This window comes from Paramormyrops kingsleyae, chromosome 21, assembly GCF_048594095.1.
Source record: "Paramormyrops kingsleyae isolate MSU_618 chromosome 21, PKINGS_0.4, whole genome shotgun sequence".
In the NCBI taxonomy this organism is placed as follows: domain Eukaryota; kingdom Metazoa; phylum Chordata; class Actinopteri; order Osteoglossiformes; family Mormyridae; genus Paramormyrops; species Paramormyrops kingsleyae.
This window is the reverse complement of record NC_132817.1, coordinates 20,091,894-20,110,770: the sequence shown is the minus strand read 5'-3', so window position 1 is coordinate 20,110,770 and position 18,877 is coordinate 20,091,894. Positions and strand designations below refer to the sequence as shown.

Genomic DNA, 18,877 nt, shown 5'->3' with positions numbered 1-18,877 from the left:
CTGAAGTAGCTCATAGTGTCCCTGCTGACATGGATTAGGTGGTCGTCCTAGGCTGGATTCTAGAAGTGATTCTCAGAAGTTCCCAGGACTCAAACCTATACGCTTATGGTTATAAGTCCTCCTGTGCCTGAGGAACTGAGATGCTTATCTGCAATGGCTGAAACTCTGTAGGTCTGTTGGGGGATAGGAAGACACAGCAGGGCTCTGCCCTCCTTTGGGGTGACGTTTGTTTATCATCTCTATCATTAAGAAGAACAGCCCAATTAGGCAAAACCTCTAATTGCGGCCCGTTAAAGGCACATTCTTAGCTATGTAGGTATTTCAGTTTCCTCTTTCTGTTTAATATATATCAGTATTCAGAAATATTTTGAAATTCAGTTTTATTATGGAAAAATGGAGGACTTAATGTAAGGGTCAGTAATTGTGGTTTGCAGCAGATAAACATAATTCCCTTTGAAATAAACGGCCCGGCCTTCGCATAATCAGCTGCGTCTCTACAAGAACCACAGAGGGCACTGAAAGCTCTGGCGTGACCATCTGACGCGAGCGGATCCCCAGCTCAGGCAGTGAGAGCATGTTTCCCGCCAGCCGGCTCCGTCCCGCCGTTTCCCCCGGCGACCGTGGCGTGTCGCATGGCTCCTATCCAGTTCACTTATCATGGAAGAATTAAGCAGATCAGCACCCAGATATTATTTGCATAAGCGTGCTGTAATTAAGGTGCCTGAATGGAAATCATTTCTCCTCTGAGATGTATTGGTACTGAGACCTCCGGGAAGGGGGCTGGGGTCCAGTTATCTCTTGCTTACGTCACCAGATTGGGCATGGTCGTCATTCCCCAAAAAGCAGTGGCTGCAGTGATGGCCAGTGTGTGGAAGTGACATTTCCTGGCAAGTTCATACTGGTGCATTGAGGCCTCAGAAAACCAGTCAACCTTGCATTTTAGGTTTTCAGAGATCCATCCATCTTCCATAACTGCTTATCCAGTACAGTGTCACGGTGAACCTGGGGTCTGTCTTAGGGAGCCGCGGGCGCGAGGCGGGGGGCACGCTGAATGGGGCGCGAGGCGGGGGGCACGCTGGAGCAGGCGCGAGGGGGGGGGGGGGGCACGCTGAATGGGGCGCGAGGGGGGGGGCACGCTGAATGGGGCGCGAGGCGGGGGGCACGCTGGAGCAGGCGCGAGGGGGGGGGCACACTGGAGCGGGCTCGAGCCGGGGGGCATGCTGAATGGGGCACGAGGCGGGGGGGCACGCTGGAGCGGGCGCGAGGGGGGGGGCACGCTGGAGCGGGCGCGAGGGGGGGGGCACGCTGAATGGGGCACGAGGCGGGGGGGCACGCTGGAGCGGGCGCAAGGCGGGGGGGCACGCTGGAGCGGGTGCGAGGGGGGGGGCACGCTGGAGCGGGCGCGAGGCGGGGGGCACGCTGAAGCAGGCACGAGGGGGGGGGCACGCTGAATGGGCTGCCAGTGTCTGGGACGTATCACATCACATTACAGTTATTTATAAACACATCCACATTCATTACTTTTGTGTTGTTAACCAACAGTATTTTCAATAAATCACTTTGAGAATTAAAAGGGCAAATTTGTTCATATAGCTCATTTTTAATTTAATGAATGAGCTGTTGCAGTAATTTTAATCTTCCCATCTGTTGCTTTTAGTAAGATTAACACCACACTTCCAAATGTAAATATGGGTGTTTGACAGCATCGGTGGAAGTCACCAATTCCTGTCGCCGTCACCCTGAGCAGACATGTCACCAAATCACACTCTCTGTCCCTGCAGAAAAAAGAGTGGACATGGGACGAGAGCAAGATCATGGTGATGCACGACCCCATCTACAGGTAAGGAGGGGTCGGTCGCTGTTCGCACCCCCGCCCTGCATGGGGGAATTCTGGCACCTTGCTCCTATTTTCCTTACTTCGATGCTCTCACCTCTGTTCCTCTCTTCAGCCTCTGGATTCCTATCATGTCAGGGTCTTCAGATCAGGGGTCTGCGGTAGTTTTTTGAACCAGGGACCACAGCTATGAACCATTTCCCACGAGTACAGGAGTTTGTGGTCTAGATGCAGGGTCAGGTCGTTCATCCAGCACCCCTGGAGCATTTTTGGGGGGGCGGGGTTAATAATCAGAATTTCAGAGATTCATGGACCCCCCAGGTGGGTCACAGCCCTGATGCTGAAGCACGCCGCTCCTTGGCCTGTCCCTGGGGCATCACAATGGTCATTTTTTTGGGGGGTTTTACCCTCCCTAAAATGTTCTTCAGGCCCCCCCCCTCCAAATAAATGTAGACTGATTAGTTTACATGCTGTATTCATTTTCATTAAAACCAGGCCCCCCTAGTAGAGACTTGCACCCCCCCCCCCCACCCGTTGCTTCTGGCCAGCAGAGTCTCTGTTAGATTCAGTAGATATTATGCTCATTGTGAATAAAGTAAATGTGCGTAACTGCGTGATTGTGACCATCCCCTCGCATGAGTTTCTCCGCAAGCTTCCTCCCATCGCCACGCCAGCAGCAGGCTTAGAGGCGTCTCGGAACACCTGTGGAATTTGCCGCGCTGATCTCCACGGCCGAGAAAGAACGTGTGCCGAGTTATTTTGCCACCAAGCCTCTTTCTCTGTCTCCCGTCACGCGTCGGACCTCTTGGGAAATGGGTTTTCCTGAAGCCTGGTCTGGCTTGACGGGCCGCGTGAGACGTGATCTTCTGCTGTGAAGTTACGGAGACGGTGTCCGTGAGCAGCTCCGCTTGCCGTGGGGGGGTCTGCGTCGGCCCTCCCCTATCTGCCTGCATCTCTGCGTTCCGTCACCTGTCAAGATGATGGATTGAAGGCCTTCTACGGGAGGAGTGGTTCTTGTGGGACCACCCAGGGTGTTTCTTAGTGGGACGGATGGGCAGGAGGGACAAGAGATCAATGACGTGTCACACTTGTTTTATTTTAAACTGGCTTTTTTTTTATTCTCAGTCCTCTTTCCAAATGCTCGTTTTGTAAGATATGTAAAAATATACAGCCCAGGTTAATTTATTGTCACCTTACAGTTTAGGCACTTACTAATGCATGCTTGGAATACATTTAATGAAGGCTTTAATGAAGTTATTATTTCTATATATTCTTAGACCTCTGGGATTCATTCCAGAGAAGGTAGCTTTTGACTGCTGTCAAAATGGCTCTGAGCTTTTTAAATCTGATGACTCTCAGCTCCAGTCCCAGCAGAGTGGACTTGGCCCCGGTTTTCTATCCCTCTTTAAAGTGCTAATGATGTCTGTCCGTCTTGATTAGTTTAATTAACAATTGGGCCGACGAGGGACTGTGCTTTTGTCGCATGAAAACTGCCCCTAGAGCAGAGTTCCCCAATCCGGGTCCTGGAGGGAGAGAACTCAACACAGTTTGCAGAATTCCCTGCTCAAACAGATCTGACTAATTGCCAGGTTTTGTAGGCGTCTGAGCAGGGAAATGTGCTAACTGTGTTGCAAACTGCCCCCCCCCCCCCCTGGGGAGCGTGTCACGTTACCACCGCTGAAAACTGCAAGCAGCATGTTAGCGCAGATCATTGCTTGCGTCCGCGAGCTCCTGATGGTACAGTGTGGTTCTATTTAAAAAAGCCTGTGTACTTTGTGTTATTTAGAGAGAGACACTTTCATTACATCTGATTGATAGTCTTGTTTAAGAGGTGACCAGTCAGTAGTTAGCAGTCAGAACTGAAGTTTCGTAGCCGGACGTCACACCCCTTATTTAACTTGCCAGGCGCTGAGCTGCGTGCTTCAGGGTCTCAGCGTCGCTGCAGTCCTGCCAGAAGCAGTTTTCTTCTCAAAACTATCGAATATTGTGCTTTTGTTTATTTCTGAATGCAGTTAATACACCAGCGCAGCTCTTAAGACCTCAAAATAATCTATAATTGCAGTGGAGCTTTAGAAACACACGGCATGTCTCTCCACAGCTGTAGGAGATACTGAGATACAGGTCCTTCATTCTTGTGGCTCGTTTTTCTTTCACCTAAATACTGTAAGGCTGGATCCCCACGCGTGTCACCCGCCGACCCACGCTCACGGCGTGCCAGGGGGGGGGTAGTCCATTCGCGGTGTGAGTCACGTCTGCCGCCAGCGGTTGCTAAATCGGGCCGGGCTGAGAAGCCTGTAATCCGGTTTCTGCATCAGCACACTCACAAGGATCTGCATGATATTTATTTTGGGGGGGGGGGGGGGGTTGAAGGAAAGATTATATGAAATAACAAAGATCCCTACTATTATTAATAATATAAAAGGTAAACAGAGGATCCTCCCAAAAACAGGAGGGTTGTACAGATTAAAAGATATGAAATGGAAATGAAATTAAATGAAATTAAATGAAATGGAAATGAAATTAAATGAAATTGTGCTTTATTTGCCATTTACACAAACATGGGTACAGGTACATTGTAAAGATTCTTTTTACAAATCCAATCATGCTCTCCTTTGACACATGCACACACACACAGTTCAAAGTGAATCTTGGGCTCTGAGCAGAGAGGCCAAAATGGACATGTGACTATTCTAAAAAGGTTGTAAGGGGACAGTAGCTGTAAGACATGTCGGTGTTTGCCCGGGGTACTTTGATAAGAGTGATTCTTTAGTGGAGACTTGCAGTATCGGATTAACGTTAGATTTGGAATGAAGGCAAATGAGTTTCTAGTGTAGAATGACATTCTAGTGTAGAAACTCATTTGTTTTTACACTTAACAGTGTAAAAACAGATCAGAAGGGGAGTCGTGCTTCTCGGATACAAACGCGTCACATATCTGCAAATCTGCCCCGTCACCTGAATTGAAGGCCACCCCTTTACGTGCCTCTCGCCATGGTAACCGGCAGCAGTATCTCTGAGGGCCTCGTGGGGGTTGTGGGGGGGGGGGGGGTTGATGCAAGGAAATGACAATTTCATGTGAAGCCACCTCGTGTATCTTCAGCAACCTTTAATCCTTTATTTATTATTTTATTATGTTTGTTGTCGTTACCCTGGCCGCTGTCCAGTCACCCTGCGCATGTAAAACAGGCAAATGGCTTAAGCAGATGCAGAGTCTGTGTCCAATCAGCGTAACTACAAGGGCATTAGGGCACGGGGTCTAGTGGGGCAAACCATTAAGGATACTGGGAAAACAAATCGGGTCGTCGTTGGGGATTTATGGTGCGTGCGCGTGAGGAAGCAAAGAGCTTGGTCCACAGACCCTTTTCACATCACTCCGATACCATCCAACGGCAGTGTTTTGATAACGTAAACCGTGACGGTCAGGGCCTGCCCCGGAACATTCTAGCATCTGCTCTACCGAACGCGTAGGTTGAGTGTGTTTTTTTTTTTTTTTTTTCTAGCCAGAAATACTTCAAGGTCCGTATCCATAAATCAGGCTGAGGAGTGTGGGTGCGCTGGGCGCGGTCAGTCTGTCTGGCACATGGGGATTTACATCCTTTGCTTGCCGGGAGGATTTTGAAGCTGAAGTGTGATTTTCATTCAAGCCTGTTGCCTTTTATCTCATTGATGGGGAAGGCATCAGGGACCCCTCCCCCTTTTGATATAGACGGTTTAGGGATTGTGGAACAGCCCTCGCCCCCCGGCAGTTTGATTCAGACCACCGACAGGTCAGGCTGCTGATAAAATCACAGCCATTTGTGCCCCCCCCCCCCCCATCGAAGGGGATGCAGAGAGGTGTTCTGCTACAGGTTTATCATCCTCATTCACAGCATCTGGCGAAACCTCCCTCCCCCTCTCAATGCCCACCTTCCCTCTCAGGACCCCCAGCACTAGGGGGTCAAGCTGCCATGCCTTCCAAAGGATGGCTGTCTTAGGAGGTGCCTGTCTGAAAAGGGAGAAGACCAGCACTGTGCAGCACGTTTTACCACTTCTAATCAAAAATGCCGTTCTGGTTGTGCATCTCATTTAAGTTAACCTACATAAACACAGTAGATGAGTCCGGATCCTTAAGCACTGTGCTTTTGTGATTTTGTGGGAGGGAGTTGGGTCAGTCCTGCGGCGTTTGCCCTCAAGCCAATGAGATGCCTTCTGAACAAATTCACACGTAATTGGACGTCTCTCTCACTCGGAGCCCTGCAAGATGCCTCAAGATGAGGCCTTCAGCACTGCCGCTCTTCAGCAACCTGAATATTGAGCAATAGGATTGTCTTCTGTGACCCCCCCCCCAATCTGCAAGGAAGCATCAGGAGAGAAGCTCTTCGCAAGTTGGTTGCCAGTTGATAAGGTCTACTGGGATGCGTCTGGGAGTGGAGCAGGACTTTTGGCGCCGCGATCCGGTTCACCTTCTCCGTCCAATCAGAATCAGAACCTTTATTCCCTTTATTGGCACTGCTTGCTGCTGTTAGAGACACTATGGCAATAGATAGCTAACAGTTCGGGCACGGCGCAGGCAAAGAAAGCAAGTCGCAGGATGCGTGACGGAGAGACCCGATCCGCGTGGCGGAGGCCAGCGGGTTTATGAGCGTTGGAGACGGAACGCGGAGCCGGAGGCGGCTGGAAAGCGAGTGGGGGCCGGCCTCCCCCCCAGCTTGTTAAAGGGGAGGCCCAAGTAGCGAGGCGTCTCTCCGCGTCGAATCCCCTCAAGCTTCTGGAAGCCACATGCTGCGGTTTTTAAACACGCATCCTGTTTCATGTTTATGACAAGTTCAGCGCTCAGAATGGCAAAATGGTTTTTTTAAACACTGAATCCCCGAAGGCTCACGTTCTGAATCCTGAATCCTGGTGTAGAACATATGCTTGTTTGTTTTTGTAGCTCCCTCTTGTAGTGATATTTAGTAAGTAATGTGGTTATAAATCCAGCTGCCAGGGCTGACGTCAGCACCCCAGGCTGAACCCCTCACAGGCCTTGCTGCCCTGCTGAACAGCGCCACCTTCAGCCCGGTTAGTGTCAGCGTTGTCATTTTTTATTTCTTTCGAGTGCCCCGTCTTCAGCTGAGGTCACGTGCCATCTCTATGACCCCCCCCCTCCTCCACCCTGTGTGCTGTGACTCCCCCAGTAGTGGGGGTGTGCTTTTACAGGACCGGCTAACATTCCAAAGGGTGGCTTCCATGAAACAACCCCCCCCCCTCCCCCCCGCCGGGCGTAATAAAGCTGAAGGATCTCTGACACATCAGTTCATCAGTGGCAAATGATATTTCCTGATCCCTCCTTTCTGAAGGCAGCGTGACAAACAGCTTTTAACCTAAAAAAAATATATATTTTTTAAAAAAGTACAACATTTCTGTTCATTCAAGCAAACTTACTATAGAGGTTTTCGATGCATTACTGCTATTTTTTACTGAATAGTAGTTCTTTACACGAGGATGTTGTCATGACAGTACTCTGTAAAAAGCCATTTGTGTCTATTACACACATACTGTTCCAATTGCATTGGCTTTTCTTGTATCTCACTCTTAAAAGGGCTGTAAAATAACCTCTTCACTACACTTCTGTCTAAAAAAGTAATCTAAAGGTTACCCAGTTCACCTAAGAGTTTATATTTGCTCTCCCCAAATGTTGTAAAGAGAGGCAGGCCCTGGGGGGGGGGGGTGGGGGGGGTGTAACTCATCACAAGGTCTTTGCCACTTTCTCTGTCTCTTTTTTGTTTGGAACCAAAATGTATAGAACCACAGAAAGCCTGTAATTGTTCACAAGAAAGTTTTTTTTCTTTAAAAAAAAATAAAAAATTGTGTGAATAATAGAAAATGAAGTTTTTTTTGGTTTACTTGTTAGTCTACTTCTGACAACAGCTAATGAATTCTGCCTTATTTGGATTGCACAGTCATCTTTTTCCGAAAATCTGAGGATCGTTCTCCGTTTTTTAATTACTGACTCTCTCACCGGTGACTGGTAACTTGAGTACAGGGTAGTGGGGACTCGACCCCAACTCGAGGCAGTCAGACTTGACTTTAACGTTGCCAGACACGTAACAATCCTCAAATGGCAGGCTGAGAATGATCTTTTTCTGTGCGGTGCAAGACCCTCGTGGAATCAAAGAGACGCTCCTGCCCTTAGGCGATTAACAAGGGCCCCCGGCCTTTTGCTAACAGCCACTGGCGATGTTGTAAATTCTTTGTGGTTCCCCCAGTGTGTGCGTCTGAAATGCAGCTTTAATAAGTATTTGGTGCCCCCCCCCCCTCCTCTTGGTGCCCCCCCCCCTCCTCTTGGTGCTCTGTCTATAGTACCACGTGAGATTCTGCTTTAATTCTCTCTGCTTTCTTAAACTACTTCTTTAATTGTCCTCATTCCTACCTCAAGTAACAGCCGGCCTCCCCCCCGCACCCCCCCCCCCTTTCTTTTATTAGGATATTTTATGTTTCTCACGACTCCCAGGACCTGAAAATCTTCAGCTACATCGCGCGGGATGGACACAGCAATGTTTTCCGCTGCAACGTCTTCAAGTCCAAGAAGAAGGTGGGTCTCGGTGGTACACAAACGGTCGCAGAAAGTGACTTTCAGAGCTTTCCCATCGGAAGGTTTAATGCTTTTGCTGCCTTAAGCTGTATTACATGTTTGGTTGTGAGATGTATAATCTCATTGGCTGTTTTTGGTCATGTGCCCATGGCCCAATCAGTGCCTTCACCTCGGTTCTGCCCAGCCCAGTGTCTTTCTGGATACATTTATGTATACATGTGTTATTTTAGTAAAATATCTTGTGTAAGACACCTGGCCCTGGTCAAAGCCAACACAAAGGCTATTTTATTTTTTTTTATCTCAGTTGATATTTCTGATTAACCTCAGATTTAATGCACTTAACTGCTGATGACACCACCAGAAAAGCTCTGTGTTAAATTCGCACCCATTGCAATCATCACCAGTGTGAGGAGGTTTCGTGTAATAAAGATGTAGCTTCTTTAAAATGTTTACACACATTTTTAACTGGAAATGTGTTGATCAGGTGAATTACTCTCACTTCAGCTTTCATCCACCTGTGACACCTTGCATCAGCAGCAAGTCTGTTTTCTGTTTAATTTGAATGAGTTTCACACGTCCTCGTTACTGACAATCCTAGACAATTCAGCCGGTAGCTCCCGTTATTTACCGTGGGACCCCGGAAGGACAGGGTTAGCTAACTGTCAGTTACCTGTGAGGAGACTCATTCCCTTTTCTCATTTGAGGATTTAGCTGAACTGAAATCACCTGTCATGGGCAGTCATCTGTATCCAGGAGGATCCTAATTATCCAGCAATTCTGTCAAACTTAGGCTTAGCTGGCCTCAACATTGGTAGGAAAACCAGAATTCACATTATTTATTCATTAAGGTAAGAATTGAAGATCATTATCTCAGCACCTACATACTTTTGACAAATTGTACTGCTTTGGTAAAAAAAAAATCCAGTATATAAATGAGGTTATATCAATATAATATGTTTATTTTTAGCTTTTTATTTATTTTCTTGGCTGTTCAATTGGAACCTGAGCCTCCCTGTAATACATCCTTTTGTATTTGTCGTCTCCCGTGGGGGGGCTTTGAACGGCGAGTATAGCCTGCAGGCTGCATCGCAGGCGCACACACACCAGTGCAGCGCCAGTGGCATGCGTCGAAATGCTGCTGAAGTGCTGAACCTGCTGCGGGTTCTGCAATACGGCCATACAGAGGCACAACGCAGGAACTGCGCTGACACTGAGGAAAAGGCCTTCAGTGTTTTTCCACTGTCTGCCCATATGTGTCGTTGGTTGGTAAATGGTTTCTTCAAAACTGACCATCGTCGGACTAAGACGTTATGTCACAATATGAAACGGAGCCTAAGAGACCCCGATTTTGGACAAAGCCGAAACGATTACGATGTAAAACATTGCAAAACAGTTACGATGTAGCACATTGACAGCCACAGTGGGTGGGGTCAGATTATAGTCGACCGGTGGCTGGTTTGCAAGTGATGAACTGCACACATGTAGCCGTTCGCTGCATGAATAAAGTTTGCGTCTTGGCAAAGAGCTGAGGACCGGGTGTGAGACGGAGACCTTTATAGCCTCACGCCAGTCGTCCGGTGCTCCTTGCCTGCGTGGCCCCGTGTAATTTCAGTGTCTCTCTGGCACACGTGGCCCCAGACGAGGTAGCCCCTCTGGAAATGGCCGGGAGCACAATTCAGACCTGATCCTACAGCACATCAGTCTTCATTAGCGCTTTGAGCTCGGAGCTGACAGAAGCCTTTAGGGCCAGTCTGGGTTAATGGTGTGGAAGGAGCCAAACCCAGACCGGCTTCCCTGCTTAATGGTCATTCGCGCAAATGGAGGTATAAGGCAAATTATATATAATCGGTAAACCAGCCGGGATGTTAATGTATCTTCATTGGCTCTCGATCTCTCACTGAATGCAGGGAAAGCAGTGGTGCAGTTTGGTACAGAAATCAACACCTGATCGGTAAACGGTCCACTGTTCAGAAGAGCATCGGGGAGCTGTGTTGATGTAGCCTGTGCTGTGGTACCTGGCTAAGTCACCTGTGCTGCAGTAACAAGCTGAGGTAGCCTAGTAACGACCTGAAGTGCCCCATGCTATGATACCCTGTCTTGCGGCCTGTGCTGTAGTAGCCTGTGCAATATAGCCTGTGCTGTAGAAGCCTGTGTTATATAGCCTGTACTGTAGTGGCGTTTGTCAGGGCACTCTGTGGCATAATAGCCTTTGGTGATTTAGCTTGTGCTATAGTAGCCTGTGCTGTAGTATGCTGTGCCAGGGCACCCTATGATATTGTAGCCTGTGCTGATGTAAGCTGTGCAAGGGCACCCTTTGATATAGTAACCTGTGCTGATGTAGCCTGTGCTGTGGTCTCTGTGCTATAGTAGCCTTTACCAGGGCACCTCGTGCTGTAGTAGCCTATTGCACCAAAGTTAAATGCATGTGGGAGCAGGTGCAGAAATTAATGAAGCCAATGTAAGAAATCATGGATGTGGTTAAAGTGGCGGTGAAAACAGACAGGCCTGTGTCACAGGGGGTGTGTCTTTAGAGCCATCTGCCCAGGGGTGGACGCGCATCTAATAGGCACCTGTCCTCTAACAGACCCCCTGTCTCTGTCCCCCCCCCCCTCTCTCGGCAGAGCCAGGCCATGAGGATTGTGCGGACGGTGGGTCAGGCCTTCGAGGTGTGCCACAAGCTGAGCCTGCAGCACACGCAGCAGGGCAGCGACGGCCAGGAGGGCGGCGACGGCGAGAAGGGCAGCCCGGCAGCACCGGGTGAGCGCAGCCTTCCGGCTGGGGGCTTCCTGATGGCCCCATCTGCTCCGTTCCCACCATAAGCTTCTCACATAGCCGAGTTGTCACTCATGCAAAGAGTTTATCTACAAAGACACAGCACAGCAATGCATTTCCGCATGGTAATACGCAATAAAATACGCAGCTCTGTCATCGGGCTTCTTTTGCAGCATCATCGTGTTGATGAATATACAGACCCACAGGTCTAACCCCCCCCCCCCCAGTTTTCAGATTCATCTTCCACTCCCACGTCTTCTTTAACACACAAGTGCAGATTCACTCGTCAACTTTCTTTTCTTTTTTTTGTTCTCCTGTCCGGCAGCTTTAGCAGAATCATGGTCTGAATTCACTGCTGTGCCAAACGTGTTTGCTTCACCATGAGCGGCTCTATAAACTCTGTATGGACCCCTCAGGTTGATCAATTTCTTTTAATTTAATTAATTTTATTTGTAGCTCATGTAAAATGTTGTAGTGGCTGAGCTGACCGAAGAGGAGGGACAGAGGGAGGAAAAAAAGAGACAAAAAAAAAAGAAAAGGAGGAGAAAGTGAGAGATGAGCTAAGAAAGATAGGAGTAAAGTAGGTAGCATATAACAGACCACCAACAGCTGCATCTGTAAAGGAGAGGAAAAAACTTCCTAAACAAACGAAAAGACTTCTTCGTAAGGCCCATTCTGCTTTTGGCCTACTGAACTGCCAATTCTGTGTCGTAATCCATCTTGCCGATTACTGTGGGTACATCAGTTAATCGATGTATTGTAATTAAGCTCCTGTCTCTTAATTTTAATTAAGCTTCCCCCTTTGTTTCAGGTTATTTTCTTTGTCTGAGGGCTCCTTCTATGTAATTATTATTTTTTCTCAGTCCGTGTCCGTCCACATCCAGCTTTGATTGAGTCGTTCGCTCTGTGAACGCTTTCAGCTCCGCAGCTGCTGGGCACGGACAAGACCGTCGCCGAGGAGACGGACATCGATGCCGAGGAAGTCGTCACGTCCAACGCCGGCACTGCCGGGTTCAACCGGGGAGTCACCGACCTGGACGCAGAGGACGGCAGTAAAAACAAGGTACGGACACCTATCTCTCATAAATGTACGCTGTGAAATCCACCTATTCGTCTTCCTCTTGCGGGAAAAATAGCTTTTCCAGCAGTTTTCACAAGTATGAAATTTGAAGATGTTAGTTTGTGCATCCTTCTGTCGTCGGCCATGGAGCATTTTCCGGCTAAGCCAAACTTAACGGTTCCATCGGGCTACCTTACTGACCCCCGTGACCTTTGAACCCCAGGATGCCGCGGTTCACGATGTAGGAGGTGGGATCGCATTTCCTCCCCCTGGGGCTCTTGCTGTGACCGTTGTTGTTTCAGGTGTCCTACATTTTCGATGTCTTCCTAAGCAGGACAGTGTCCACCTAGGGAATCAGGCTGGACACAACAGGTTAAGGGAGCCACTAGATCAGAACCATTATGATCAGAACCATATCGATCCATGTCTGGCATGGATGTGCTATCAGTAAGACATTGACAGTACTCCCACTACGAAGCCCTCCTTGCCCTACTGGAACTTCCATTCCACAGTAGATTTTTTTCTGTGGTTTTTGGCTCATGGGCTTCTCACGTGTTTTCTCAGCCTGCGGTTTGGCCCCCATCGGTACGTGGGATTCTCTGTGCCCAAAGAGGTGGTGCCCTCCATCACAAGGCTGCCAGTCTGTATTTATCTTTGACAGTGACTGAGTGACCTCATTGGCCTGGGCAGTAACCCCGGACAGCAGGTCTCCAGTGCTGCTCTTAAAGCTTGTTCGCTTCGGGGATCGAAAGTGACGTCTGGATGTCAGTATTCCTGTTTGCTAACAGCTGGTCCTTGAGTAGAGGGAAGAGTCTGCGCATGAGGTCAAACTTAGCTGTTTTTTTGCAATTAATACATGGTGAGCCAGGGCAATTCGGCCAGATAAGAACCTTTACTTCCTGGGGAGTGGATTTTCCAAGGAAAGTTCCCATGTGATGTTTATGCATTTAAATGGCTGTTATTTCTAAAACCAACCTATCAATAACGGTGTGTGAATCCTGCCATTTTTATGTAGGTGTACAGAGAACATTGTTTTTATGAGTAATGTGTACAATGTTAGGTTAGGGTTTATTTCTTACTCTTAAACCAACCAACAGGTTGAAGCCATCTTGGATCAGCTTAAGGGGGCAAAACACTGCATCTTACTTACCTTATGTTTTAATGCACGTATCTGATGCAGAAAACCTTGTGTCAGCCAATAGGGTAACAACAAGCTGCTAGCATAATGCTAGCATAGAACATGTGCAACCCTGGTCTTGCCAATTAATTACAATATCGACTCCCCCCCCCCCCAAACTCCACCCATGGCACTCTGGAAGCGTAAATGCTTGTGGTCCATGTTGTGAGCTCATGTTTCGGGTTACAGTGGCTTTGTCTAAATGCCTTTTGTCACTCCACTGGATGTGAACATGACAGCTATTCACGCTGTGTCAAAACAACAAAAAGCGACCTTTTCCCTCTCAATGGGGATGTGCTGTCGTACAAGGACGGCACTTCGGGTCTTCAGGATTACTGGAACTAGCCAAACAATGGGCAACAAACCTGCAACCTCTGCTAGATTTCTGAGCCTCCCTTGAAAAATTAGCAGAATTTACAGACAGTTTTCAGGATGATCTACGCTGTCAGTGATACTCAAAACCTTTATCTTGTCCTGACTTGTTACATTCCTCTGTTGTTCTTGCTGATTCATAAATATTGCAATGAAATTTACTAGCATGAGGGCGTTCACTCATTCGTTCGTAATCGTTTAGACAGGAAACGGTCGACATGGTCGGCTCAGTTGTGCCCGATCGTATATAGTTCCAAATTCACTCTCTCAACTCCACGGGGTGGAATAATTATAATTCACCAAGAAAGTGGAGTCGGCTGCTGCACCTCAAACCAGGTGCGGGAAGCTCATTTTCATACAGATTAATTTCCCAGAAATATATTCACTGGGAATTGAGGTCAGCATACCAATGTGCAATTAAGATGAATTATGACGAAGTAGCTTAGCCAAGGGTTTCATTTTACTGGGACCCGTATTTCATAAATCGCAACCCAAAATTTAGACAAACTTATCAGGGTTTTCAAAAAAAGAATCACAAAACAAAAGTATTCCATTGTTCAACTCAGAGGGTTGAGTATCTAGGCCCATGTCCAGAAGGTTGTGAGTTCAAATCCCATAGACGTCAGAGTAATCATATCAATGTTGGGCCCTTGACTAAGGCCGTTAACCCCAGTGTGTCACGGATGCTCTTTGATGAACACTTTCGATAAAAGCTGCTATTCATGCTAAATACATGACAATCAGCGACTGATTATTCCCTATCAAGAATACGTGTCAGTATTACCCAACATTAGGCTCGAATCTGCAGTTTGCATTGACATTTTTGCTTAATTTGAACATCATGCACAATGGCCAACAGTATGGCATGCATGACTGACATGCATCGATTCACTGTATGACATCTAGAGTGCAGAATGTTAGCTACACAAATTAATTTTGATAGGGAGACTCCATTAGCTGAAGCATCTGTCTGGCATGAGATTTAACTTAGCATTCTGGGTCAGAACACCGGAGAAGCCTCGTTCTGAATCGCAGTTTGTCATGCTCTGCGGGTCTCGGAAAGGGCGTTCTGGTTTATGTAGCTACCATGCGCTCATTGTCGCCAGTCTGACATCTCTGCGTAATGTGGCACCGTGGTTCCCTTCGTTCTCCCCAATACCTGCTGTTCTCCGTTCTCTCACTTTCCCGGAAGCCTCGGTGCCATTTCACATCCACTGTTTACCGGATACAGCAGTGTTGAACAAACCCCTGCATATGTGTTTTGTATTATAAACTGGTGATTAGTAAATTTGTTTCCGACCGTGAGCTCTGGTCCACACCGAACTTCCATTCTGCATCTTGTTAAGACACATTTTAGCCCTTATATGTGATTACTCTAGTTTTCGGTATTCATAATTAGTCCCGTATGTTATATTTGCTGGGTAAACCTGCTGCTGTCTATTGGCCATGGTGTGCCGTCAAGAAATACCCCCTTGATCTATGAAACCTCCCCCCCCAGTACAGCCGAAATGAATAATTGCTCTGTGTTGTCAATCCTTCAATTACAGCTTTATGAAGGAGACCATCTGTACTGTAAGGGTCTGGGCTCAGTGATACTATAATTTGTGTAGGTGCCAGCTGTGTTTGTAATCCGGCGGAGCTTTCTCTCTCTTTTGACTGATTTTGTTTGAAAACTGCTGCATTTTGCATTCAGATAGTGAGTAGAAGTCATCAGTGTCCAGTACAGATTTCATGTGTGGTGTCAATTCTGGCATTTCCCGTGTGTTAGCCCTGTGATTCAGAGGATATCACTACAACAGACTAACAGCGTCATCTAATTGGTTGTTAGTCAGAGTCTGTTCTGTATTTATTTTTTTAAAAAAGACTCAATTAAAGATCTTTGTGTGGAAAATTCTGGACCAAACTGTCTTTGAGCTAACGCTGTGGGTAACCGAAAGTGGGGGGTCCACACCGTTAACACCCCTGGCCTGGTACAGGAAACCAAACAGACCGTCATCCGTGTGATGACACGCCTTGTGACGCTGGAAGTTGACGCACTTCTCAGAACGGCACAGGCCGTGAAGGAGATCTGTTTACACTGAGAGATGTATGAACTTTTTTCCCTTCTTTTTGTTTAATTTGAAGCTGAGTTAAAGGGTTTGTTAGTGTGTCTGTATCTCACATTGCTGTAAGTCAAGCAAGTTTTACACTTGGTTCTTTATCATTTTTTTAAACATTTAGTGTTTTGTGTCACAAAAAGCTTAAGTGTAAATGCTGCTGACTATAGAAGAGTGTATGAATTTGGGTTGGGTTGGGTTGTGGGTTGGGTTGGGGTTGGGTTGGGTTGTGGGTGCGGATCTGTCCATGTTTCCCAGAAAGATCCATTTCCGATTGCAAAGTCCAGATGAAAATGTTTTGCCGTAAAGTAAAAGTAGCAGGAAATCTGAATTATCATTTCTCTCCTTGAGCGATTGTTGTGCTGAAGATGACCCTGTAAATGGGACATATAAATTTGACCTGTTCTACTTTTATGTGAAATGGTGAACCAACCTCCGGCTGGTGTTTGGGGTGGATGTGCTCAGTCCTGGGCTGGCATTGTGGTCGGACCTTGAAGTGTCAATGTCAAGACGTTTCAGGTGTTGGGGAGGTAGAACAGGTGCTGTTTGCCACATACGGCTCTGAGGAACGACAGAGACAAGATGGATGGATGGATGGATGAACGGGGCGGGAATAAAACATCTGCTCTCCATCAGAGGCCGAACTCATCCGCTGGCCCCCGTGCTTCTTGAGAACTTATTCATTCCATTCCAAAGGTGTCCTGGAATACTGACGCTCTCTTCTATGCAGTGAGAAATCTGTCCCCATCGCACGTGCTGGACCAAAGCGCAGGCAGATTAAACCAGAGCTCACATGCAGAGTTGAAACAAGGAGCCCAAGTGTTTACTTCAGTCGCCGGGTCACGGGGGGGTTTCCATGCAGGTGAAAGTAAAACACTACTGCATGAAATGCAACTTGACGTAATGCGACGTATTTCCATACGTCTCCTTTTACGCAATCCAGAGATTCTTACAGTGCATTAATTCGGTGTGTGTATGACAGCAGGCGTGTGGCTCAGAGAGTTAGGACGCCTGTTACCAGAAGGTCGCTGGCTCAAATCCCTGGGTCAGCAGAGTGATGTCACCATTGGGCCCCTGAGCAAGTGGCCACTGATCCTGCTTTCTCAAAAATGTATGTCTGTTAAATAAATGTAAAATAAATATGTAAATGCATGTGAAGCTCACAGAACATTGTCTTCAGGTAGGCTGGACAATGTTGTTTTTTTCCCGTTGAGGAGTCACCGATCTCCCCGGCCAAGCTGCAGCATGTCGCGGGTTTCACGCAGCCCGCACGGAATAATGCCGTCGCCATGGCACCTGCAGGCAGTGACTCTCCTTGCGTGGGGGGGCACTTCGGGCACTGCATGGCAGATGCCGTCACCACATTCATCATCGCAGGCCAGCCAGACATTGAGGACTCGGCAGGGTGGGGAGGCACCAATTAATCACTGCGGGGGAGGGGTGACTGGGGTGGGGTGACAAAGCAAGCAGCTGGTCAGGATTACTTGAGGGAGGAAGTCGGAGGTTTTCTCCAGACCTCTCACTCTTCCCATTGGTCCTTTGATCAACCGCAAATAAGATTGTGCTCTGTAACGATGTCACATGCTTTAGTCCCTATTAAGTGTGTGACTGTACTTGATAGGTTCCCATAAATCAGTGGTTCCAAATCCGGTCCTCGGGGACCCACAGCCGCTCCACGTTTTTGCTCCCTCACAGCTCCCAGCAGAGAAAAAATATGTGGACTGGCTGTGGATCCCAGAGGACTGGATTGGGAAACACTGCCAATAGGGAGTTGGGAAGGAGCAAAAACATGGACCGGCTGTGGGTCCCCGAGGACCGGATATTCGGTGTTGCCCTCCCATCTTGGTGTAGAAAGCATAACATGGCTCTTCCGTTTACCCTTTCGTGTGACTGCGGCCCTCCCTGCTTCTGCCGTCCCTCCCCAGGTTCCCGATGACTCCATCCTGACCTCCTCGTCCAAGACGCTGCTCCCCCAGCTCCAGCTCGGCCAGCTACCCCCCGGGAGCCCCCTCTCCATGCACCACAGAGTCCAGCTGCTCTATCAGCAGCTGCTGCAGCAACAGCAGCAGACGCAGGTGGCAGTGGCCCAGGTCAGTCTGCCCCTAAAAACCCCCAGATGTACTGTGTGAGTTTTAATCCAGGTGCATTGACTGGCTTTCCTTGAAACACCCAAGACAGAGTCCGCTTCCCCTGACATTACCCAGTTAAGACTGTCACTATTATCCATTTCACCCACTCAGCCTGGTATTAGATTTGCTGTAAACCTGGTCATTATTCTGTGTGCTTAGCTGGAATGGATTGTTTGTTTACTTGTTTATTATTTTTTAAAGTTGATAGTAGTTCCATACATTGGCTCCTATTTGCTCAGACATACTCAACCAGTGAGCACTGAGCAATCCCTGAATGAAGTGGCATTCTGGAACCTTCCTCTGTGCACAGCTTCCGTCTGGTGGATCTCGCTGTTTCTTGGCTTGATTGGACTTAACATATGCGATACATATGTACTCAGCGGAACGTCCTGCTACAATAAGGCTGCGTTCCGTTTACCTCGAAGGTCGGAACTCGAAACTTTTCAGTACAGCAAGTCGGAAAGCCATTTTGCGATTAGCAATACCAGGGACCCGTTTCAAAAAGCAAGATTACTTGCTTAGCCATAGAACTTAGATTTAATTTACCCCAGTTTAAATGGCCTTTATCTTCATTCGCTTACATTTAGCCCAGACTACCCTAAATCCAACAAGTTGTCCACTTAAGTAAGAAACTTTGCTTCATGAAATGGCCCCAATTCTAGCCCGATTAGCAATATCACGGGATAACAAGACATTTGTATTTTGCACAGCAACACATCCACAGATTGCGTTCGGACAGTACTGTGTGTACGACCAATTTAATGAGCCACAAATAAGACATAAGTGCTAATGAAGAGTATAAAACTACAACTTCTGTTGATAAATCTGAGCTCAGGGTCGTGTCGATTCCTCCGAGCTCACAAATCAATATTCCGACTTGAGAT

At 47.8% G+C, this 18,877-nt stretch overlaps 1 protein-coding gene across 1 annotated transcript in view; it reads left to right on the top strand.

Moving 5' to 3' along the window:
* The window catches only part of LOC111841030 (carboxyl-terminal PDZ ligand of neuronal nitric oxide synthase protein-like), a 50,030-nt gene that overhangs the window by 17,017 nt on the left and 14,136 nt on the right, over positions 1–18,877 (top strand). The window contains exons 4-8 of the mRNA XM_023806464.2: positions 1,782–1,840; positions 8,279–8,387; positions 11,009–11,144; positions 12,080–12,222; positions 17,790–17,954. Coding sequence (XP_023662232.2) covers positions 1,782–1,840; positions 8,279–8,387; positions 11,009–11,144; positions 12,080–12,222; positions 17,790–17,954 — 612 coding nt within the window. The remainder of the gene's footprint in view (positions 1–1,781; positions 1,841–8,278; positions 8,388–11,008; positions 11,145–12,079; positions 12,223–17,789; positions 17,955–18,877) is intronic.